This window comes from Dama dama, chromosome 18 (assembly GCF_033118175.1).
Source record: "Dama dama isolate Ldn47 chromosome 18, ASM3311817v1, whole genome shotgun sequence".
Lineage (NCBI taxonomy): Eukaryota > Metazoa > Chordata > Mammalia > Artiodactyla > Cervidae > Dama > Dama dama.
This window is the reverse complement of record NC_083698.1, coordinates 11092864-11117650: the sequence shown is the minus strand read 5'-3', so window position 1 is coordinate 11117650 and position 24787 is coordinate 11092864. Positions and strand designations below refer to the sequence as shown.

The following is a 24787-nucleotide window of genomic DNA, read 5'->3' as shown; positions in this document are numbered from 1 at the left end:
GTGACCCTGAAGAAACAGAATGATTCTGAGGAAAAGTAACACAAGTTTAAAACTATCCTATTTGCTACAACTCTCTATATATCCCAGAAGAGTTATTTTAATAGTCAACAATTCTTTCATTTAACAATTTGTTCAACATAAAATCATTGAGCATGCTGTCTATATTAGGTGTTGGGCTAGGTGGTAAAGGAGATACAGAGCCGAATCAGACAACCTGTCATCTAGAAGCATATAGTTCAATCATGCTTTTCTACACGGCATGCTCTTTCATTACTACGGATTGTCAGATCAATGGTGACCAACTAGTTGCTAGGCAACTTGAAATACAGGAATACAGAACTGATGCGGCTTCATTATGATATGAATTCATCTTTGAAATGTTTGTCAAGAATTGTGAAGGGTCTGAAATTTTCCTCTCCCTCAAAGCTATGATATTAGCCTGCCACAGTTTAATAGATGCTGGCAGAAGACATGTGACTTCTGAGTCAGAAAAGGACTTTATTATAGCAAGGCAAACAACATGAGCTTTATGTTTCCTTCTGGTCCTCTTGCCCCCGGGTCTCAGGGGGCATTGAGGGCGACTCTGTGAATGTGCCACAAATGAGGACCGCCAAGTATAGGGAACCCCAGTCTTTCACAGTGGACTCTAACCAAACCTGCCTGACATTTACCCTGTAGGGAAACATCTTTATTACACTGGACAGTAGCTTGCCCTCCACTGTGGAGGAAGACGCTACCTCTGTCTTCCAAGGCTACTAAACAAACATTCTTGAAAACATAGTCCTAAACATAGACAGTAGTGTATGGCAACCCACTCCAGTATTCTTCCCATGGACAGAGTAGCCTGGCGGGCTATAGTCCATCAGGTCGCAAAGAGTTGGACAGTACTGAGTGACTGACATACTTTTGCTTGCAAGACATTTTACAGAAACTTTATAAATCCATAGAGAATTGTGTTCCAACAATGTCCTTTCTCCGGATACTTTATAAAACAGATCAAATGTTTGGTTCTTCTGTGACTCTAAGTAGCTGCTTATTCTGAGATGGTCCTGTATTTCCCCGTTTTTAGCATATTCTTTTTACTAGGTGTGTTTACCAAAACTGTTTTTTTTTTTTTTTTTGCTTGTTTGTTTTATATAACAGAAACCAATTTTCTCTAACTTAAAAAAGAAAGTTAGTAGAAGGACACTGGATTATTTCATAATTCAAAGAACAACTCCTAACTTAGTGCTGTTCTGGCACTTCATCGACAGAAGTTCGTTGCTGTCTCCGGAGTATTGTCATTAGCATGCCTCAGCTTCAGTGGTCCTCAGTCTCTGTCATTCTCCACTCCAAGTTTTAAATTCTCAGAGGACAGGAGGGGAATGGCCCAGCTTGGCTAAGACTCTGCCTCTATCTTTTCGAATATGCCCAAGAGGGAGGGACCGAAAAAGTGCACAGACCTAGTAAAACTTTGCTGTACCCAAATTAGGAGAGAATTTCTTGGCAGCTTTGAAGACTTCCCAATTGCTTTCTTCTATATCTGAATTTGTTTTGATTGATATTACACTGCTCATAGAAAAATACAGTTATTGTTTTATACATTATTCTAGTTTTTAATCAATGAAATATATTTTTGTTTTAGGTATCATTTTCTTGGTCATCTCCTGCCATTTCTCGATTTGGGGGACTGATCTAAGCCAATTTAGTGATTGAAGAGTTTGGGGTAAGTATAGGTAGCGTCTGGTGGTTGAAAATAGATTGGACTTTATGTCTTTTGTTATCCATCTTATTGTCAAGTGGTATGCTATAAGCAGAGCAAGGCTTAGCCCAAATTTTTTTGAATATTAAATATTTATTAGTCAAAATATCAAGATCATTGTCAACTATAAAAACTTATTTTTAACATCTTTCATGCTAATTAATATATATATTCTGGTGTAGATTTCAAAAATGCTGTTTGAAATACCAGAGTAGCCACCTCTACAACTGCGAATTTTCATAATTAGGGTAATTCCAAGATTGCTTAATCAGCCTTGGAATGTAGGGTAATGTTACCTTATTACCTATATGCATATATATACATAAGCCCACCTATAGAAGTATTTTTAAAATAAATTACCAGACAGACAATACAATAAGGCCAAAATATAGGCATTTAGTCATGCACTCATGCTAATTTCCAAACTCCTTTGTAATTAACATTCCTTCTGACCGGATTAATTGGGTTAGCAATAAGTAATCACATTTGTAATACTGCAACTGTTCCCAAATTAATTGCTCATGTGTTCAATGAGCCATTACATGTTCTCATTTAAAGCAGCTTAAAGAGCCGATGATTTTAAAGCTGTAGTCCTAAACATTTTGGGGAGAGGGGAACAGAATCATCCAAGAATACGTCAATAATATAACAGCAATAAACCAGTGGTTCCCAAACTTTGAGAGGACATGAGAATCACCTCACTACTCATTGAAAATAGATACCTCGGCCCCACCCCCAGCAGTTCTGATTAGAGAGTTATTATGTGGGGTCTGGAAAAACTTGGAGGAGCATTGCACACTTTCTTTCTAGAAAAAAAGCACATATTCACATACTTCCAACTTTACCAGTGATTTTACTGTGACTTTAGTACAAATTTTCTGGGGACTCACTGCATATTACAATCACTGAGGGAGTTTTAAAACAATATTTCAGACCAATTAAATCATAATATCACTCAGTATAGGGTGACTAAACTGTGTGCATGGTTTTTTCCCCAACTGAGAATGACGACTGGAGATTTTCCCCCACATATTAATTTGTTTTACTGAATTAGACTCGCTTAACAGATACCTAGCAAAAATGATAATAGAAAGAGCTCGGTTACCCTATAAATCTTACAGAGGACACAGTTTAATTTGCGTAAGGGTGGGAAGGCGCGTCATTTTTGGCACCGATTTGTCTTTCTCTCTTCAGAGGTTCAAAGGATTTAGTGGACTTTGTCCTCTGTTTTGACAGATAGCCTTTCCAAGCTTGAGAGAAGAAAAGCATAGCTCTTTTTATAATTTATGATGACAAGGTGAGTGTTCATTGTATTATTTTAGTTGAAGAAAAATCTAAGAAAACATATGGTGCTTCAAACTGACCATAAGCTCACTGTATTTTAATAGCATGCCCAAGGTAAATATTTGTTGTGAATAATCTAGAAAAATGGTTAAATGGGCAATTTTCTAGATGTTATCCGAACAAGGTCTTTAAAAAAATTTTTTTTTGATTAGGAACATATCATAATGAACAAAGTGGTAGATGGAAACTTTAGTTACATTGATAAAGTTTTCGAAATTATTTCAGACTTCTGTATTACAAAGGAAAGGAGACCAATAATCAGTAATAGAAAAACCATGTTGGAAATAACTCTAATCAAAGCTTCTTCTATGTTTCTTTGAAGTGGATCTACTTATAATATTACTCATATAGACATTCAAAGCACTGGCAATAATAGGTGGTTTAATGATGTTTAAAACCCTTGAGTAAATTTATATAGGATAAGACATTTTCCAGAGGACATGAATTTAATAATTATGATCACTTCTTGTACTGATAACTCTTGAGATAGGATTACCACTGTCAGAGACAAAATTTTAAAAAATCAAATTGTGAAAATTAAGTATCAGAAGTCTAGATTATTCAAAATGTATGAATTATAGCCCACTTGTATAGAAAAACTGGCTTCCAAGTAAGCAAAAAGACCATTTCTATGCTCAGAAACTTTCTCTCAAAAGTTGGAAGCTCCTAATGGCATAGGCCAGAGACCAGTTAAGTGCAAATTTGTTCTATTTGTCGGAAATTTTCTTTTTTTTAACTGTCAAGTTGGAATCATTATTGTTTTTTTGTTGTAAAAAATTGAAAAGATTTCCAAACTTTTAATAAAAGTATTTCTTAAAGTTGGATTGTGGAGTGGTATTCACCAAAATTGTGAGGCTTTGGAAGTTTGCCGGAATCCATTTGTGGTAGAGAAAATTAAAGTGCAGTGATACTGTTGTTTTAGACCACTGGTGTCACAGAAGATAGCACCTGTGGAAAGGTGATTGCTTTTCTCAGCAATGTAGTTAAGGGCTTTCAGAGAAGATCCAGCCTTGTAGGACAGTGATAACAGGGTTGCTGGGAACTTGCTCTGCACCAACCTTACAAGCTGCTCTGCACTCGTATTTCCAACCGTAACAGTCCAATGGGTGGTATCATCATCATCACCATTTTATGGATGATGAGATGGTGGAGACAGGATTTAAATCCAGACAGTTCTGCTCACTGAGCCCCTGTTCTTTTTATCATACCCTCTTCTCTCTGTTCCATATAATCTTCACACACTCTTGCTTAAACCCTGAAGGATTACTCACTGTATTGGGGGCCAGAATTTGTAGCATGGGACAGGTCTGCTTACCTAAAAGACCATTCTCCTTTTGAGCTTTATGTTTGTTTCCTTGGGATTTCCACTTATTAGCTCCATGGGAGAGAGATTAAGGATAGATTAGAAGGGTAAATTGAATTTTACGCCAGCTTTTTCGCTCTCCTCTTTCACCTTCATCAGGAGGCTCTTTAGTTCCTCTTGGTTTTCTGCCATTAGGGTGGCGTCATCTACATATCTGAGGTTATTGATATTTCTCCCAACAATCTTGATTCCAGCTTGTGCTTCATCCAGCCTGGCATTTCGCATGATGTACTCTGCATATAAGTTAAATAAACAGGGCAACAATATACAGCCTTGACATACTCCTTTCCCAGTTTTTAAGCAGTCCATTATTCCATGCCCAGTTCTAACTGTTGCTTCTTGACCTGCATACAGATTTCTCAGGAGGCAGGTAAGGTGGTCTGGTATTCCCATCTCTTTAAGATAGAGGGTAAGAAGGAAAAGAGAGCATTAAGGACGTAAAGGTAGACCCCTATGGACACTGTCTCTCCACCATTTGGAGAGAAGGCTATGTGTCTGGGGCAGACAGGAAATAAGTGCAGGAAGTTGTTCAATTTTCTCCTAAATCTGAGTGTTCATTCTCTGGTAATGTGCGTGTGGCAGTTAAAAGGCTGGGATGTTCTATTGACCCGCCAGCAGGGGGAGCAGTGAACTCGAAGTGACATCCCATTGGGAGGGAAAGGTAATCCACTCAGCAGAGTGGTATGAGTAAGTGTTCTGATCCTGCCTGGCATTAATAGATTCCATGAAAATAATTCATTTCCATTTTCTTCCATGCTGTTTATGAATAATTAAGTCATTGGACACCAGCATCATTGCTGAAGCAGAAAAAATATTTACTTTAGTAGAAAAATACATTGCATGTCTATGTTCAATAGTATAGAACATCTATGAATATGTAGTAAATTGCAGTTTTAAAGATATCTTTCTAGAATCCATTAGGGTTGCTAATTCTGTCCAAGATTATTCTTATACTTTGGACTCAGGGTAATATTTCTGTTGCGAACAGTCAGATGAAGAAGAGATATTTGGTTTTATGAGGTGACTTGAGGGTCCCTGAAAATCATGTTCCTATTATTGTCTTTACAACTTCTAACAATGGGCAGGTTTTAATCCCTTTTAGGTTAAAACTTCTTTTAAAAAATATACATATATATATAACCAGCATCTGCATATTTTATGTAAAGAGAATAGCTCATTAATTGTTCTCCATGACTGGCTTTGTTCTCATTTGAAGAGGTTTTGTGGACTGGTGTATTCTGATGTTGCAGAGTATAAGGCTGGGTCATAAAGCGTGTGCTGAAACTTGTTGGACATAGGCTAGAGGGTCTATAGGAGGAAAGTGGAAGAGTGAATAACAAACCTCCGTTTTAATTTGGGCCATTGGTTTGTTCTCTTGGGTCTTAGGATAGGAGAAGCAGCATGTTGAGTGTGAGATCCAAGATGAGATATGAGAGTCATAGTTCAGAAAAGTCCAAGTTTAATGAAGTGAGTAGTATTTCTTCTGGTTGGTGGTTTATGACATCATTTTTGGTCTTAGACCCCTTGGAGTAGTTGAAGAAAGTTGTGGACCCTTTTCCAATAAATATGCATATGCACACAAAATTTAGCCCTCTGTTTCAGGAATTTATTGATATTCTGCCCTCCCCTGGAGCCTACCACAAATCCTTGTATGGAACAATAGTCTCAGAGATGTGGGGTGAATAGGTGGTGCACACCAAGGTGTGTGCCAAATGATCCAGAGAAGTGTGAAATTTTCTCTTTGTTTTTATTTTTTCTCTAAAAAAATTTTTCCACTTAGGTTTTATATTACACATAATATATTAGTACACATATAGCATTAGTATATAAAGAGATTAACAAAATTAATTCTAAGAGCTTACATTTTTACTGATAGGAAGGCACAACTCAAAATTGATCAACCACCAATTTAGAGAATGGTGCTAATTAAATTTAAATTCTAATCTCTCCTCCCCCTAAATTGGAGGGCCACAGATAGGAACTTAAATCAAGAGGTGACTACAAGTGACTGGAAGTTTTGAACCTAACGATGACAAGTAACATTTGTCTACACTTCATTAAGCACTTTCACACTTCCCCATTTGGTTCTCCCAGTGGTCCTTTGAGACAGGCAGAGTAGGTATGCTCATGGAAATCTCTGAGAGCAGAGATTTGTTCACCAAATTCTCAGGAAACTTTAGAGACTCTCCCAAGGACCCTTGGCTAGTCAGTAGTGGAGCTGGCGCTCTTAACCTTGGCTGCTGACCACAAATTATGTGCTCGTCTCTCTGAACTGTGGGGAAAAGTCAATCACTGGGGGCTGCCTGTGGCCCCCTTGCCGCAGTTACTGGTGCCCCCTGAGGATGCTGAGTTGTTGGCGCCCTGGCTGATCCAGGCATAGGGACAGAAAGCCTATTTTAGTTACTTGATCAGAGGGCCCGGAAGCTGAGCTCACAATTCAGCATTAGCTCTCTCCTGTTGGCACTGTAATACCAACATATTTCAAAATAGATAGAGGGCTCTGCAAGGGTTTAGATACATCTATGTGCAAAGAAGATTTACAATGGGTTATTAAATGGGAGTTTTGAGGCTGGCTTCATGGGAAGTGCCAACCACTCTTTCTCCCAAATTTCCCCGGGTGCCACTGTCAAAGGCAAAGCACTCATCTAGATGGATCATAGTTCTGACCCCAAACGACATTTCCAACTTTCCTTATATATAATTCAATTTCTGAACTTCCTTTTTAGTGATATTGAGTGGAATAGCTGAAAAAAGTCTTTGGGCATTAAAGATACAGATGTGTTCAGCGTTGGTCAGGTGTCTCTGCTTTTTGCCAGTGCATTAGCTGTATGGATTTTAGAATTTTAAATAACCCTTTTTACCAGACTTGATTAGTATCTCTTCCCTTCATCTTAGCTACCTAGCTCCTTCACTCTCTGCTGGGCCATCTTCCTTCCTCTCATATCAGCACAAATTCGAGGCAGCTGACCTTCGTATGACCAAAGGTCAAGAGATGTTGTGAGGAGCATCCCTGGAGTCCGGTGATTAGCCTTTAAAGAGGGGATCTACTGTTCAAGGGTCAAGCCTTCAGGACGTTGCCTGGCACTGGGAACAGGAAGAGTGGACCTCCTGGCTTGGTAAGTACCAGACTGTTCTAGTATGTGGCCTCCAGAGAAGAAACATTTAGCCAGACAGAGGGCTAGAAGGTGAAATGAGATCTCTGGCAAGAGCTAGCCGGCCAGTCCCAATATCACTGTTATTGCATGAGGCTAGGGTCAGTTTCTTGACACTCCATCTCATTAATTAATGGAGTCCTCTGCTACCGTTGGAGGACACTTCATTTAAAATTGTGTTCACACATGATTTTGTTCTCTTCCTGCAACTGAACTGTGAGATCCCTGAGGATGCTGCTGCCGTGTGGCTTTGTACTCCTCTCCCCAGTGTCCCCCAGAACAGCTGGGATGTGATGAATAATGACGCTTTAGGTGAGGATTTTCCTTCTCTTTCAGAAGGTGGGTGGGTGAGTGGGAGGATGACCACCCTTCCTCTGGGGTTGGTCCCTCCTCAACCAGGATTGTTTTCACTTGTGGCTGCTTATTTCTTTTCACGATATTTTAAATTTGTTGTAAATAACAAAAGTAATATAACTACATTGCAGCAAATTTGGATAATTTATACATAAAATCACTTCTATTGTTACTACATCAATATACCTACTCTTAGTATTTTTATATGCATTTAAAATATTTTTAATGACAGTGTACTTGAATATATTTTAAAGACTGTGACATTCTATTATCTTTTTTCTTTTGTTTAATTATCCTCATAAATGTTACTGGGATATAAATTTTTATTTCACTGTTTTCTTTTTATTACCTGTTAGATATATCATTTTTTCCTCATTGGTATTTATTAGATATGCCATCATTTGTTTCCTTATTGTTATCTATCAGGTATACTGTTGTTTAACTATTTCACTGTACTAGTCACAGATAGATGAGTAAGTGACTATTAAGTGTCTGCTGGCTTAGGAAATATCCCTATTTGGATATAGTTTGACAAGTCATTATCATATAGCATAGTTAAGGCTCATAGTTGGTAGTCAATAAATGTCGGTTTTATTCCTGCTTCTCTTTCTCCCTTCTTTATGCTATCTTTATGGTTGTTTCTTGTACTGCAAGCCTGAGCATAGCATATTTTTAATCCAGAGATTTCTAACTGGTTATTATGTAAATTTACCTTTGTTATTTCAATTAGCAATTTGTGGGGAGTACTAGTACTATGATCGCAAAGGTTCAGTTTTCTGTATGTTACTTGGTCAAGGGTATTGATTCTTTCTTGCCAGACATAAAGTGTTAAAGCTACAAAGGATGGTTTGAAATCACCTTATCCAATGGTATCCCAATTGGTACACTGTCAGAATTTTTCAAGGTGCTTAAAAGAATACTCATTCCTTACTAGGTCTTAATTTGGTGGCTGAGGATTGGGAATCTGCATTTTAATAAGCATCCTAGTGTTCTGATTTTGGTGGTAGAGGAGCAAAATTTGAAATTATCATTTGGTTAGTAGACCTTGCTAACTTTTCAGAGTTAATTTTAGATTTTTATCATGTTCAGTCTTTTGCTTTTAAAACTAATTGAATCTCAAGATGACTTTATAGCAGGAGGCAAATATTACAATCACAATTATGTTCTGCAACAGGAAATAAGTTCTAAATGAATCTTAACATTTTCCTTGACACACTACTATGTTTAAGTGTATTAAAGATGTCATTGAAAGGTGCAGGGGAGAAGAATGAACTTGATTTGGCGGGTGGGTGTTCATGGTACTATTATCCGCAACTGTCTGCGCTGATCGACAGCACCCACATTACCTCTCCACAGGCACTGTACTCAGTTGCAGCAGATTTAAGTGTATGGCATTTTTCACTGAATATTTGAAACTGTTTTAGTTAATAGTATTAATTGTGCATAGACCAACTTGCAGCCACTGTTTCAAAGTGCTTAATGGGTAATAAACCAAAAGGTTCTATGGACCTCTACTTAGAACAAATGTGGGTCAACCTCTGCCATGTTGCTTAGGTATTATGTATTTTGAGTAGGGCAAATGTTAGTTCAGAGAAGGAATCTTCCCCATATTATAGATAAATAGTGAAACTCAGGAAGGTGAAATGCCCAAGGTCAGTTAGCTGGAAGGAGCTGAGCCAGAATCGGAGCTCAGATCTCCAGGGTGCTTGTTCCCTGCTCTTTCCACCATACCAAACTGCCCTTTTTGCAGAGTTTCTGTCTAATGAGAAACACTCGGTATTATGGCTGGTAGAGCTGCTATAATCTATATTTATATTGCAAAGAGCACTGAAGCAAGGAATTCTACTCAGTATTTTCTTTGGAAAACCAAACATGCTTTATTTCATTTTTTTCACAATTTATTTAAACATCTCACATATACAAAATAGGTACAATTTAATTTTTCTGCTTGTCCAAGAAACAAGACTTCTTTGGAACCGTGGGAGAGGATGAAAATGAGACTAGCAAAGAACAAATGCTGGATTTAAAGAGAAGGACAATGTTGGGCAAACGGTCCACTTACTTTGTGGGAATAAGATGTAAAGTACTGATGTTAAGTCAGATGAAAAAAATACACAATACAGCTCAATACTCAGCAGAGGAGTATTTCTCCTCAAATTCTCCTAGCACCATCAACATTCTTCAAGTATCTGAAATACTGTTAATTAGCACCTTTGTATTTTGAACAAAAAAAACACAAATACCTCAGCTCATCTCTGGTCAGCACCTCATGGTGTGGATCACACTCACAGGAAAGTGTTTTGAGGTAGTTTAAACCTTTGGAAGTTTGGGTTTTAAACTTCCCTCCGTGGAAGATATTCAAAAGCCACAAGTGGTGCAAATGTTCATGGTTTTTATTTTTCAATTTTTATTTTGGTTTTCTTACAAAGGTTGACATTTTCCACAACAGGTGTAAGAGTGTTGAAAAAAAAAATTCCAAATCTTTTGGAGAGGGGGAGAGGGAGGGGGAATGAATTAAATCGTATTGCACAATGCTCTGATCAATCCTTCGCCTCTTTTGCCCACAATTTAAGCAAGTAGATGTGCAGAAGAAATGGAAGGATTCAGCTTTCAGTTAGGAAAGAAGAAAAAGAAATGGCCAAGAGAAATTTTTCAGGTTTCCTTTTTCTTTAATTTAGGTTGAGTTCGTTTATTTGAAACAGACTGGGCCAATGTTCAATCTGATTTCTTGGTCAGCGCCACCGATGTCCAAAGGTGCAATATCAAGGATAGGCAGGCGAGATGGCTTGTTTGTTTTATACTCAATGACTGTCTTCTCCCATTCATTTGTCTTTTTCTGTTTAAAAAAGAGAAGACAAGAATATACATAAAGCAGCACTGTTATGGAATCTAATCATCTTGTATCATATTATATAATTAGATATATTACATACAATTATGTTATATAATTATATAGAACACATATTTATATAGAAATATATGTTATATCAGATATTATTCATATATAATTATCTTATTATGCATGCATGCTAAGTTACTTCAGTCATGTCCAACTCTTTGCAACCCTGTGGACTGTAGCCCTCCAGGCTCCTCTAGGTAAGAATACTAGAGTGGGTTGCCATGCCTTCCTCCAGGGGAATCTTCCCGACCCAGGGATCAAACCCACATCTCTTATGTCTCCTGCAAAGGCAAGTGGGTTCTTTAACAGTAGCGCCACCTGGGAAGCCCATTATGTACTATATTATAAATTACAGCCTGGGCCTTTTAACCTCAAGTAATTGTAAGTTATGGCTTTACATCATCATTTAAAAAACATGTTAAAAGAAAAATAATACATGTAACATAGTATATATTTCAGTATTTCAGAGAATTTCAGAAGGCAATTTCTGATAAGAATACTCTGGATTTACCATCTGAATTTAAACAAATATATTTATAAGAGAAAAATAAGTTAGGTCTCTCATTCCTCTGTTCATTTAATGGTCTAAGCTCCACTAGCCCACTTCCCAAATAAATATTATTCCCATATTCCACTATTACTTACAGAGCAGCCATCTACAAGAACAGTGTAAGTGAATCTGCTGTTGCCCTCGGCAACAAGTTCGACATCATTGGATCCTTGTAGAATGACAGCCTTTTTCAGGTTGCCTGTTTCCTCATCCATGTAGGCAATGCTGTTCTTGCAATGGTAGGTGATGTTCTGAGAGGCATGGTTGGCCAGCAGGCGCATGAAGGCCAGTTGGGTAGCCATTTCCTTGGTGGTTACTCCTTCAACATTATATTCAAACTACAGAGAATAAGATGGGAATTCCAGTTAAATGAAGAAGGACTCACATACTAAGAGTCAAATTAAAAAAAAAAAAAGTCTGGTATAGAGAAGAATAATGGACTCAAGTATGAACCTGTACTTTTAAAGGAGACTCAATTCACTTGTCTTTGAAGTAGTAGCTACCTAGAAGGAACACAGTAACTACCATGCTGAGGCAAGTCATCGCAAAAAAGGGACCTATTTCAGATGAAGCTTCTCTCCCCCTACATATATGTTTCTTTTTAAAAATAAGAGAGCAAGGAGGTAGAGGTTTAGAGACCCCTTTATATTCCACCAATAGAGTTAATGAAAACTATTAATTAGAAATTCAGAAAAGCTCACATCTTGAAAACATATGTTCATATGTTTCATACCGGGCTAGATGATGGCTTGTACTCCTTCACACTATGTGATGTTGTCACTTTCTCCAGTGACTATCAGTTAAGTCATATTTGAATGATAACCTTTGGATTGTATGGACATGTCCAATCAATCTATCTGTAATATGCAATCCAGGAAGTAACAGAACCCAAGAACAGAGCAGGTTCTTTTAAAAAGCCCATTTTGGTAAAAGGCTAAAATGAGGATAATTAAAAAGCAAATAGTGCTAGATAGTATTTAGTAGGAAAGGAATGTTTGTAAAATTCCTTACCTGGGTACCACCATTGATAGTTTCTCCTACCCAGACATGCTTCTTGGCCTTGGAATTTCTGTACCAGTTCTTGACTGGGATCTCTTCAGGTTGAGCCCGGATGCAGGTTTCGCCAGTAGAGAAATCACAGTATACTTTGATAGCATCCATAGTACATCCTTGGTTAGGGTCAATCCAGTAGTAACCTTAAGAAAAAAAAAAAAAAAAGACCTAGATCATAAAACCTCTCATTGAGTGAGAGGAGCATAGGTTCTAATAATTACTTTCTAATAATTACTAGTCAGATTCTGATTCCCAAAAGTATCATTTTTGATTGTACTGTTATATTGTCTACTCCACATTATCAGGAAGAGGGTGACTATTTTCAAAATTCGACAGTTCTTCCTCTCCTCTCCATGAAAATCGCAATCAGGGTATGTATTGCCATGAAAAAGGCAGAAACACGTATCAAGACAATCTTGAAAATGGGTGTTGGTTGGAAAAAGAAAATACTTTACTAACTGGGTAGGATTTCACATAATGCCATTTTGACTCAAATACCCTTTCATTCTATCAGTGGGAGATGACTTTGAAAGGCCTAACTTGTGAGAAGGGTCATTCTGACTGGATATCTCAGCCTACCACTGCTCCATTCTGGGTGGCTGAGTCTCAGGTCTCGGCATGTGCGAGCTGGGTTCTTCCTAGAGCCTTCTGGAGTAAGAAGGGTCTCAATCTGGTTGTTGAGCGATTTCAGAGTGGCATCGACTTCATAATCCTTGGGTCTGAGAGAAGTTGGTGAGCGAGGCTGGTCAGCCCTGTAGAAGTCGCCATCAAAACCAAAGTCGTAACCACCACCGCTTGGGCCAGGAGGTCCTGGAGGTCCGGGGGGTCCAGGAGGGCCCTGCAAAGGTGGAGGGGAGAAACAAGAGGCTCTGGATTTGGTCACGGTGAGAGACCACAACGATAACAGGTTTTCCATGGAGAGTCACACAAAAGCATGCCCTAGTAAGTAAAACAGAATCAAATTCATGTAATAACAACTCCCTCCAAGGCATCCTTGCAGGGATGGGCTTAAAGAGTTCATGAGGTACAGATAATTTTTATATACGTTAGAAAGCAGGGAAATGGGGGGGCTACTTTAATGTGCTGTTATCACTGTCTTGTGTGCTTAGTCGCTCAGTCGTTTCCGACTCTTTGCAACCACGTGGACTGTAGCTCATCAGGCACCTCTGTCCAGGGAATTCTCCAGGCAAGAATACTGGAGTGGGTTGTCATTTCCTCCTCCAGGGGGTCTTCCCAACTCAGGGATCGAACCCCGGTCTCCTGCATGGCAGGAGGATTCTCTACCGTCTGAGCCACCAAGGAAGCCCTTCACTGTCTTGGTGTGGTCTAAGGAAGATATTCCCATAGGTCAGTGATGCCCTTTATTATTTCCCCAAAGCATACTTACAGCAGGACCTTGGCTACCCTGAGAGCCACGAATGCCAGCAGGTCCGACTGCACCAGGCTGTCCAGTGCGACCATCTTTGCCAGCAGGGCCAGAAGGACCGGCAGGGCCCTAGGGAAGAAGGACACCAAGTTTGTGTGCGCCAGTGAACACCCCACAAGGGCGGAGCCGTCTGGGGCTCACTGTCTGCCATAGGCTCTTTTCAGAGAGAAACATCTCTTAGATTTACCTACCCTAGGACCAGCGGGACCCACAGCACCAGGAGCACCTTGATCGCCATGATGACCCTTCAAAGAGAGAACAGGAAAATCACACTTGTAGAACATGTGTTGATGAACAGATTTTAAAAAACTGAACAGAAAATTTTAGTTTCAATGGACTCTGGATTGAGAAAATTAAAAATGTAAAATGGGCCTCTTTTCTTTCATTATGTCTATTCAATTATATTTTTTCTACAAGCTATTTCACAGTGCAGTATTAGTCATCCCTCTAATTATATTTATTTAAGTGGGGCTGAAGGACATTGTTGCCTGGGAGATCTTAGTATATGTACGTTTCTATCTCCTCTAACCCTCAACTTTCCATGTTGGGATGAAATAGCATTATCTCTGAGCTATGGAGTTGGCCAGAGAACAGGAAATGAATACGATGTAGGACATTTTAGAACAGTAGCAGTGAAATTCAGAGGAAGTTCATTCTTAGCTGAAGGACTTTAAGATCTGTATAGATATAAGCTGTTTCTCCATACTGTACTTACAGCAAGACCCGGAAGACCTTGCAACCCATTGTGTCCCTTTAAGCCGGGAAGACCTCTGGGCCCCTTATCACCAGGCTCCCCCTTGTCTCCCCGGATACCCTGTGGGCCCTGTGAAGAAAAAGGAGGACAGACAGGACATTTACCTTTAAAAATCAGCACTCAGTTCTTCACAAATATTGTTCAGTCTATTTACAAACATAATTCAATATGTGAAAGGTCTAAAAGCCAGGTGGGGGATACTCCCACCTCTTTCTTGAATCTTCTTTAGTTGAGCTCTCTCTTAAGTGGCTAATCTTTGTGATTGAAAGTCAAAGTGTTAGTCACTCAGTCGTGTCCAACCCTTTGTGACCCCATGGACTGCAGCCCACCAGGCTCCTCTGTCCATGGAATTCTCCAGGCAAGAATACTGGGGTGGGTTGCCATTCCCTTCTCCAGGGGATCTTCCCCGACCTAGGGATTGAACCTGGGTCTCCTGCAATGCAGGCAGATTCTTTACCCTCTGGGCCACTGAGGAAGTCCAATCTTTGTGATTATTTAATACCAATAAGAAGAGATTTGAAATACAAGAGATTAAAAGCTGTCTGTAGCAACTCTCAACATGGACTAAATTAAAATACATATATATATATACATATATATATATATATATAGTCTATGTTTTATTTGTTTTCTTAATGGACAGTCTAGACTGAGCCTCCCTAAACACTGTGCAGAAACCATCTCCATGTACATACACTGGGACCTCTTGGGCCAACGGCACCAGCAGGACCAACAGCACCGGCAGGACCCTGCAAATCAGAAAAGAAAAACCCAACTTAGCAGCCAAGCCCAAGATCCTCCTCCCTAGGCCCCCACAGTCCCAAAGCGTGGGGAGGCTGGGGGTGAAGCCCGATAAGGATGACAGCATTAAGGGACTGGTGTTGGTGCACTTACAGGCTCACCACGGTGTCCGTGTTTCCCGGTGGGACCCACGGGGCCTTGAGGACCAGGAGCACCAGCAGTCCCAACAGGACCTGCGTTACCGGGGTAACCACGCTCCCCCTGTGGAAGGCAAACATGAAGCTCAGCATCAGTCTGGCGTGTACTGCAGTCCCCTTTGAGGTCCCAGAACAAGGACGAGGCATACTGACCTTGTGTCCGGGTTGACCATCGCGGCCTGGGGGACCATCATTTCCAGGGTTGCCCTGTGAAGACATCACACCGGTTAAGGCACTTAGGGAGACTGTAGCCCACCGGCTCCTTACAGCTGGGCTACCTGCCTTCATTACTCCCAGTGCCCACTAGAGAACCTGCTTTCAGCCTATTCAAAAACAGGAACAAGAAACTTGCAAATCTAGATTTTTTCTTAGAGGTGTTTCTAGTCTTTCGGCCACCTTGAAGTATGCTACTTAAAGACTCATTCTCCAGCCCAAGTTATCTCTAGTATTTTCAGTCCTGAGAGTGGTTAGTACAACTAGACTTCAGCTCAGGCTATAACACTGCACACAATGACATACTGCTAAGTTAGATTTTACAAACCAAACGTTGGACTCACGTCACGACCAGCTTCACCAGGAGCACCATTGACGCCAGGATTACCTACATTACCAGGGGGACCACGGGCCCCAGGTGGGCCTGCAATGCCGAGAGGGCCAGGTTCACCCTAAAGAGGCAGAGGAGACAAAATGCCTTTTGTTGGATGGAGGGCTCGTCTCACGCTCCCAAAGCAGTCCTCATCAGGGGACTCCAGTTTTAAGAGAGAAAGTAAATGGAAAGTGAGGGGGCCACCTAATGGTAAGAAGTCATTAGGGTCATCCTCTCCCTCCTGCTATGCACTGAGATGGTCAGTTGTATGTACTTTGGGAAAGTTCTACACAAAGTGAGCCTCATTTCATCTGATCCTCCAGATAAAATGAATTCAAGGTGAGAGCGTTTATAGAGATTAGATGGTTCCTAGTTACTGTCACATACTAGGCTTAATGGAATGATTCAGAACTTGCAGGGTTTCATTCTTGCTCCAGGATAAATGATGCTAGCATTTCATACCTCAAAGGAGTAAATGCAATTAGAGCTTATATTGTTGTTAAGCATGTAAAAAAGAACAAAAATTGTTATGCATAATGTTAAGCTGTGTCTTTATAACATGTGTCTAAGGGAGGTAGTATTAAAGCTTCTCAAATAAGTGACATGTGATCTGTATAAAGAAATGCCATGAATAAAAAATCTTAAGTGGAGTTATTCAGTGATCAATCTGTCACAGTTGAAGTGGCAGCTTTTAGCATCTTTTATGATGTTAATGAGGATAAGAATGGTGTCAAACACTCACCACAGACCCAGCGACACCCGGTAGACCACGTTCACCTCGAGAGCCTGGGAGACCCAGAAAGCCAGGAGCGCCAAGAAGACCTTGTGGACCTGGGGTGCCAGGAGGTCCCTAAGCAACAGTAAAAATACTGAGTGTTACTACAAGACCCTACAGGGTAACACAGGTTGGTTTGAGATTATGAGAATGGGTTTATCCTTAGTGTAGAAAAAGGCTGCATGCGTGCAAAGTCGCTTCAGTCATGTCCTGACTCTCTGTGACCCCATGGACTCTAGCCCACCAGGCTCCTCTATCCATGGGATTCTCCAGGCAAGAATACTGGAGTGGGCTGCCATGCTCTCCTCCAGGGGATCTTCCCGACCCAGGGATTGAACCCATGTCTTGTAAGTCTCCTGCATATTGGTAGGTAGGTTCTTTACCCCTAGTGCCACCTGGGAAACCCAGAAAAAAGGCTAGTGACCTCCTATTAGTAGGACGTATCTTTGGCTGTCTTTTCTCTAGTGATGACAATTAGTTTCCATTTTGGCATGTATATTTCTCTGTACCTGGTTTCTCCTTGAGACCAGTGGAATGACATTTAAAAACACGTGGTTGGGATTAATGAAGCCATCATGGAGTGAGGGAATACAGTCAGAATTTATGCTGGGAAGCAAAATTTTTGACCTTGGCCTCTAACTGAAACAGGTCTGGTAAAATCACATTTCAGAGGTGGCAATAATACTGCACACTGCATGTTTAAAAAAACTGGTAGCTTACTGAGATTGATTAATTTACAGTAGGATGACCACAGCGATCGAATTTTGCTTTAATCCCAGTACCAGTAAGGTACCGTCAACAGCTTAAAGGGCTAAATTGATAAGACAGCGAGTTCACTCACTTATTATCATCTCTACCCAGGGCCTTCTGAGTATCTACTGAAGCCCTGACACCTCAGTATCTGTTGGATAGATTTCTTGGCTCAACTGAGCTCTACTTGAGAACCAGCAATACTCATCAACAAATATATGCCACGTGAAGAATTGTATATGGGACTTGTTTTAATTCAACACAAGGTATTAAGAAAGAAGAGTCTGAAATCACTTACAGCAGTACCAGGCTCTCCAGAGGGACCCTTCTCACCAGCAAAGCCAGGAGGGCCAGAGGCACCTGTCTCTCCACTTCGACCAACGGGACCTTGGTCACCGCGAGGCCCACGAAGCCCTTCTTTACCAGCAGGACCAGGGGGGCCAGGGGGGCCAGAGATACCCTGTGAGCAAATGTATGAGGTCACTTACCTTCTGTTAATCATCATGGAGCAGGGAGAGAGCAGCTGAGGTTTTAAATATTAAGATGTCAACAATTTGAAGCCACAAAATAATATCCTGGTCATTTTGGAGAAGTGTTTAGACCTTTCAACAATCTTTCTTGTAGAAAGAAGCAATTTTCATCTTCCTCTCCTGAGGCTATAACAAGCTGAACAACTGAGGCAGAGGGTATGGCAAATATCTGTGAGGGAAAGCAATGCTGTACCATAGTTGCCAGCATATTGGAATCAGAGCTATGCCGAGTTGTAATAGTTAGTTGTAAATGAATGGGACTGTGGGTTTTGGAGGACTCCACTCGTTTCTTCTCGAAGAAAGCCAGTACAGGCATTTTGTTCATAATTGAGGAATCACATATGCTCTCAACTAGGTTTAATTAAATGCCTACAGGGAATGAAGATTTTCCTGTTATGAACCTGTGAAAGGATTCCAAGAAATCAACATCTCTGCTATTTTTTTTCTCCTGAAACATTAACCAGAAGACTTAATCCTTGGTAATTAATTAAATTCTCTTGAGTCCTGACAGGAGAGTCTGGATCAAAATTAAATTAGAGGCCAAACCACCTTTAAATTCAGGAACAATTATACTTTAACAATGGAGGCAGAATGTTGACCATAAAGGGTAATCAGATATAGAAATAACTGATAAGTGACTAAAACTGTCTTGATTTCTATTTTAAACAGAGACCATGCCCCTAAAAGGGGCAAGGGGACTTGTGTTCATATGAATAAAAGCCTCTTAAACTGATATTAGAAAATATAATTTCTGATGATTTTGCCTTAATGATTCAGAACAACTGATTTCAGATGAGGAAAGTAATAGCAAAATACTAGGTAGCATGTTTCTCCATAGAGAGTTTCTTAACAGTTTCCTACTAGAGGCTAGGGGTTTTGGCTAGAGTAAATAAATGAAGACATGTTTGGGAAGTGATTTACTCACAGAGGGTCCAGGGGGACCAGTCCGTCCAGCAGCACCAGGAAAACCAGTAGCTCCCTAAAAGCCAAGCACATTAAAATTCCACAGTCAGCACCAACTCCAGGAATCTGGGTAAGAAGGAAATTTCTCCTTTGGAAACTCCTCAATACATGTGACCAAGGATGGACCAAACAGTAGGTAGTGACAGCCCTGGAGAGGGTGTTATTTTAACCAGGACCCCAAAGACCCTCCATCTCCACACATCTTCCTGAGCACCACGGTCCAGACTGCAATGCACGTGTTTTGCACTGAGGCCCTGATAGTTCTTTCTGAAATGCTATCATATTACATGGTGGTTACAAAGGCAAGACACTATACTATTATTATACATCAACGGGTATCTATTAGTAACTCTTAACCACCTGACTGGGTGCTAGGGGAATGGACAGGGAGTGAGTCATTTTGTGTTCAGAGGAAGGTACAATGAAAGGCAAGCGTATTAACTGCTGTCCAATGAGAGGAGGGAGGAGTCAGTGGAGTTCATTCCTAGGGAGCTCTGGGTCTCTAGGGAGTCAATGTGACCCAGGGAAGGGACTTGGTCAGGCAGAAGAGGGCTATATCAATAGAAGGATAAAAGGTACCAAAGAAATATTTCACCCATTTCACAATGAAACTACCTGGGTTTAACCTTGTGATTACTACCTCAAGTGAAGTGGTAAGAATATACATACAGTGCATTGAGTTTCAGCTGGAATTTAAGTTAACATTCCAAGAACATGACCCTTAACTTCAGTATCAGAATTTCTCCAAATAGAGTTAGCTTGAGCCTCAAGACTCTTCTTATTATAGTCCAAATTACCAAAACTTTCCAGACTCTCCAGTTGTCCCTAAGAGCTTCTGAAGAAAGAAAAACGATACAAATCCACTCTAAGTACTCACAGGGGGCCCTCCATCACCACGACTTCCAGCAGGACCAGGTGGGCCATTTGGACCCTACATGGAAACAAAGAAAGATGGGGTCAAATCACAAAACAATCTTTATAAATGTTACTCTTTTCTTCAAATGGATTATTTCCATGTCTATTAGAAGCAAATCTAGAGATTATCTGTGTTACATAAAATTCCCACTTTGATATTACCACCATTAGGGGGTTATCCAATAAATGAGATAAAACAATATTTATGATACTTTTATAATATGTAAAGTGGGTACACAAGTGTTAACTCATTTTACAAATCATCTTTTATCTGATATGTTCCCTGATGTGCAGGAGGCACTTGATTGATTTATGTTGTTAAAAGATTTCATGGGTAACTGCACAGGCTGCGTTGACCACTTGTGGATTCAACTTACAGATGGACCAGCAGCTCCAACGGGGCCTGTGGGACCGACAGGACCATTTTCACCCTTGGGTCCTTTGGTTCCTCTCTCTCCTTTAGCACCAGCTTGACCAGCAGCACCCTGTTGGAAACGAACGGTTACAGTTCAGGTGTTCCAACTCACTCTACTTGTTCACTTGGGGTGGTTCCGGATTAACTTTCATCACGTGATACTCACAGCAGGACCAGCAAATCCATTGGGGCCAGCAGGACCAACCTCACCACGTTCACCCTAGGTGGGAGAAGGGATTGCAAAATGGCTTAGCAAACCTCAGATTCATCGGTGTCTAAAAGTTATGAGTGTCCAAATTGATCCAGGTTTCTACTTACAGGGCTACCACGAGGACCAGCAGGGCCAGCAGGGCCAGCGGGACCAGCTTCACCCTACAAGGGGGCCAAAAATGAGCGCATCAGTGCACCTCACACAGATGCTTAAAGAGGTAGGAAGGAAAGGAAACAGGTAGACAGTGGGTTCTTGTCAGAGTTCACAGTTGCATCCAAAGAGGTGACGAATCCACGTCTCACAGATAGAAATGAAATGGACTCTTACTCTGCCTAATGTTGTATTCATTTTGGAGGTTGAAGGGGTATTGGTCATACTCTTGTAGAAATATTATAAATCAGTGTCCACAATACCAGAAGGAGGACGTTTTAATTTTTAGATGGACACGAGGCTGATCTACTTGCTGCAATTTGCACAATACAATAAATAATGTCTATTTTAAGTGGACCGTTCGATGTGAAATGGGAACACAAGTACTTTATTGATTTTTTTTTTTCCCCCACAGTTGAAGGTTTCAGCAAAGCTCAGTACATTAGGAAAAGACTTTCAAACAAAAGATAGGGATTAAAGTATAGCTCAGATCCTGGGCACATGTATAGAAAAAGAAGAGAACTTTAACCACGTAGCATTTGTTCCCTGCTGCCCCATACTAACAGGTATGTTTTTAAATAGATGGGCTTTATACCAAGGCATAAAAATGAATTGCTGGGGCCCTTTGGGGCCAGGGCAGCAGGGGATTTTAGATACTGCTATCAGTCAGAGAGCTGCAAGTCAGTGAAAATGCACGCTTACCCGGTCCCCATTGGCTCCAGCAGGGCCAGGAGCACCGACAGCACCGGGAGCACCCTAGAGCCCAAAAGAGAAGTCTTGTTAATAACACCCCATGCCGTCAGAAGTGACACTCAGCCTTTCCCCTTGCTGTGTTCATTCAGTGGTGGAACACTTTCACTGGACACTCGGGACAGACATCAAGAAAGCCTTTGATGCATTTCAGATCTAATTATCAAGACGTTAGGAGCCACTCCCAGGAGGAGAGTTACCGCAGTGGAGAAGGTCATGGAAATGTCTAGGTTATGGCCAGATTAGGAACTGCAGAGATCTGAACTCTCTGCTCTTTTAAAATTCCCTGGAGGGTAGCAAACGACTAGCCTTGTTAAGGAGTGTTAGGACTGTGTGATTCAGAGGAAGGACTCTGATGAATGTGTCACAGGGAGCTCCCAGCACTGAGGGAGAGGCGAGAAGAACCAAAGTGGCTTACGGCCTGGAAAAGCCATGATGCCGGTAATCTCGAGTAGGGTTATTATACCTCCATGGGGCTATCACTGGCACCTCCAGCCATTAACAGTTAATCTTGGGGCTGCTCTTGAATGATAAATTCAAGAGGATATGGCTTCTTAAAATGTAAGAGTTACTGCTTTTTTCTAAAGCCTTATGATAGTTTAAACAATAATTTAATGTTCTGTTAAACCTAGAGATTTGGGATGGTAGTTTGTACTCAAAACAGTTAAAACTAAGGAAGGCAGCAAATTCAGGCCATAATTTTCAAGGGAGTAAGTCCTCTTGTGAATTTTCTTTTGGAACATGTAAAATGATGTGATTAGCCAGGAAAGAGTGGAATACCCTTTTACTAACCTTGAATCCCTCTTTTGTCAGTTCAGTTTTGGGAAGCTTTTCAACTCAAATGGAGTGAAATGTTTTTTTTTAAAAAAAAAAACAATATAAGTGCTACTCACACGAGCACCATCTCTGCCAGGGCTGCCAACGTCACCTCTGAGACCAGTTTCACCCTAAAAGTATAAAGCAAAAGCAACTTTTTATTTCCCAACCAAACTTTTGAATCAAAATTGAAGTTGTTTTTTTTTTCCCTACAGAAGATCCTATTATACCTTTATTCATTTAAGATCTTTAGTAATGTTTTGATTTCCTACCATCTTCTAAAAAATCAAATGGAAATACTCATTTGATAGAAATATCAAAGGAAAAAAATAACAGCAAAAAAATAATTCAAGTCCCTTTCCAGATTAGTGTTAAATATTCTTTACTAATTTCCATGCACCCTCCTGAAGCATAATCAAGCGAGGTACAAACTCGTGTGGACAGAATTATAAGGCAACGTCACAATGGGCTTCGGCGGCCGATCCCTCTTATGGCATAACTAATGCGGCAGCGTGGCTGACAGCTGTTCAGTATAGCTTCCTCCCATTAATTAGGGCCGGCGGAGGCATTATTGTTAGTGGCATTAAAATGAGCCTCATGTATTACTCAACACCATCTGTTTGCGTGAAATTCCATGGTAGCAAGGAATTTTGCCAGATTAGTGAGTTTAGAAACACGTAGGTGCTAGGTGGCAGAGGGAAATGTATACAGATAGACATCAAAATGCTACCAGATCACCTGCCAAGAACGGTTAAAAAAAAAGGTTAACCTTGTGCAAGCCTTGTTTGCTAGAGTTCATCAACAGTAGGCATGAAGGCCCAACGCCGAGACCGTACCTTTTCTCCCTTGCCTCCAGGAATGCCGGCCGCACCCCTCTCTCCCGGGAGTCCACTAGGACCAGATGGACCAGCAGTGCCTGGAGCACCAACCACGCCAGGTTCGCCCTTGAACCAAACACATGCGAAATCAGTTATTTCTGTGGTAAAAAGAAGAAAGTGGAGAGACGAACTCTTGAAGGGTTCCAATTTATACATTTAATGGATAGCATTCTCGCCTGCTTAGAGAGACACAAAGGAGGCCTGCCGAAAAAGGGAGGCTGTAAGTGAGGGAGATGCTGTTAATGACCCCGGGACTGAAGAGAAGTGGGTGGTGGGAATGGGTACCCGCCAAGGTTTCTATCACCTGCTCTTAAAGGAAGGCAGGCCTGCAGGAGAAGAGAGGAGGACAATGGGAAGCAGAAAGTGAAGAATGTGTGCCCACAAACATTTTTCAAGGTTAAGTCTCTTAGCCTAGACAGGAAATGTGGAAAGAGACCTCATCAACCAGGGAGATGTTTACATTTTAATCTTCTTAAGAGTGGGGACTATAGCTTCCATTTTTCTATAAAACCTTACAATTCCATGTACTTAAAACCTGTTGACTGGCTTCCGAGATAAAACCCTTTGAAAGTACTTTCTCAGAGAACCAATATTTCCATTCTTCCTTCCTCTCGCCCTCTTAGCTTATTGTTATTTTTTCCAATATCCTTCCATATACCAAAATAGCTTTTTATAGTGACTCTTTACCCCTTAAAGGTAAGAATCAGAAGTAGTATAAATTGCCTTCTCTTTACTGTGGTTGAAGTAATCTGCTTTTCAGAAATGTATAATTCCATCTATTTTAAGATCTAAATCACAGGTTCTATTTTGAAACACAAGTTTTCAGGTTTAGGTTTTGGAGATGAAAGTACTATCCAGTTAGTTTTTATCATCATAAATTCTCTTATTCAAATTTAATTACTTTTTGAAATTTTCCTCTAGGATGTTTGGAAAGTAAAAGTTCATTCTCTAAAAATTGTGTCCAGATATATATATATATATATATATATATATGGTGTTTCTAGATTAAGACAAAAGTACGAATAGTGTGATGAGAAAAGAGTAAAAACCCATACTAATTCATTAATGTGTATAGAACACTAGGGTTTTGCTTCCTTCGGAATAATTTGGGTCTACTAGAATCAGACTGTTACTTACTGAGGTGGAAATCATTACAGAACTGAAAGTAAATTTTAAAAATCCGAGAAATAATTCATTTACTATTGTAAAGGATTTTACTTATTCTACAGCATACTGGGTCAAACCAGCAGCATAGGATAATCACATCTTACCTTGTTCCCATCAGGCCCTGGGGGTCCAGAAGGACCTCGGCTTCCAATAGGCCCAGCAGGCCCAGCAGCACCACTTTCCCCTGGGGGCCCGCGCTCGCCCTGTGGGAAGGAATCAGAAGTGTTGTGATGTTCATCATTTTCTGAGGTATCATGTTATACATCAGAGTTCATGCTTGTTTAGCTTCTGAATCCCAGCTCTCCAT

At 40.5% G+C, this 24787-nt stretch overlaps 1 protein-coding gene across 1 annotated transcript in view; it reads right to left on the bottom strand.

The window, feature by feature from the left end:
• Positions 1-10329: 10329 nt before the first annotated feature.
• COL1A2 (collagen type I alpha 2 chain) overlaps positions 10330-24787 on the bottom strand; it is a 36560-nt gene continuing 22102 nt past the window's right edge. The window contains exons 31-52 of the mRNA XM_061164916.1: positions 24585-24683; positions 23272-23379; positions 22513-22566; positions 21572-21625; positions 20827-20880; positions 20675-20728; positions 20471-20578; positions 20056-20109; positions 19141-19194; positions 17984-18145; positions 16903-17010; positions 16132-16239; positions 15728-15781; positions 15531-15638; positions 15332-15385; positions 14598-14705; positions 14074-14127; positions 13844-13951; positions 13036-13294; positions 12415-12599; positions 11499-11741; positions 10330-10790 (exon numbers count right to left, since the gene is read on the bottom strand). Of these exons, the coding sequence (XP_061020899.1) occupies positions 10644-10790; positions 11499-11741; positions 12415-12599; positions 13036-13294; positions 13844-13951; positions 14074-14127; positions 14598-14705; positions 15332-15385; positions 15531-15638; positions 15728-15781; positions 16132-16239; positions 16903-17010; positions 17984-18145; positions 19141-19194; positions 20056-20109; positions 20471-20578; positions 20675-20728; positions 20827-20880; positions 21572-21625; positions 22513-22566; positions 23272-23379; positions 24585-24683 (2337 nt within the window). The 3' untranslated portion in view covers positions 10330-10643. The remainder of the gene's footprint in view (positions 10791-11498; positions 11742-12414; positions 12600-13035; positions 13295-13843; positions 13952-14073; positions 14128-14597; positions 14706-15331; positions 15386-15530; positions 15639-15727; positions 15782-16131; positions 16240-16902; positions 17011-17983; positions 18146-19140; positions 19195-20055; positions 20110-20470; positions 20579-20674; positions 20729-20826; positions 20881-21571; positions 21626-22512; positions 22567-23271; positions 23380-24584; positions 24684-24787) is intronic.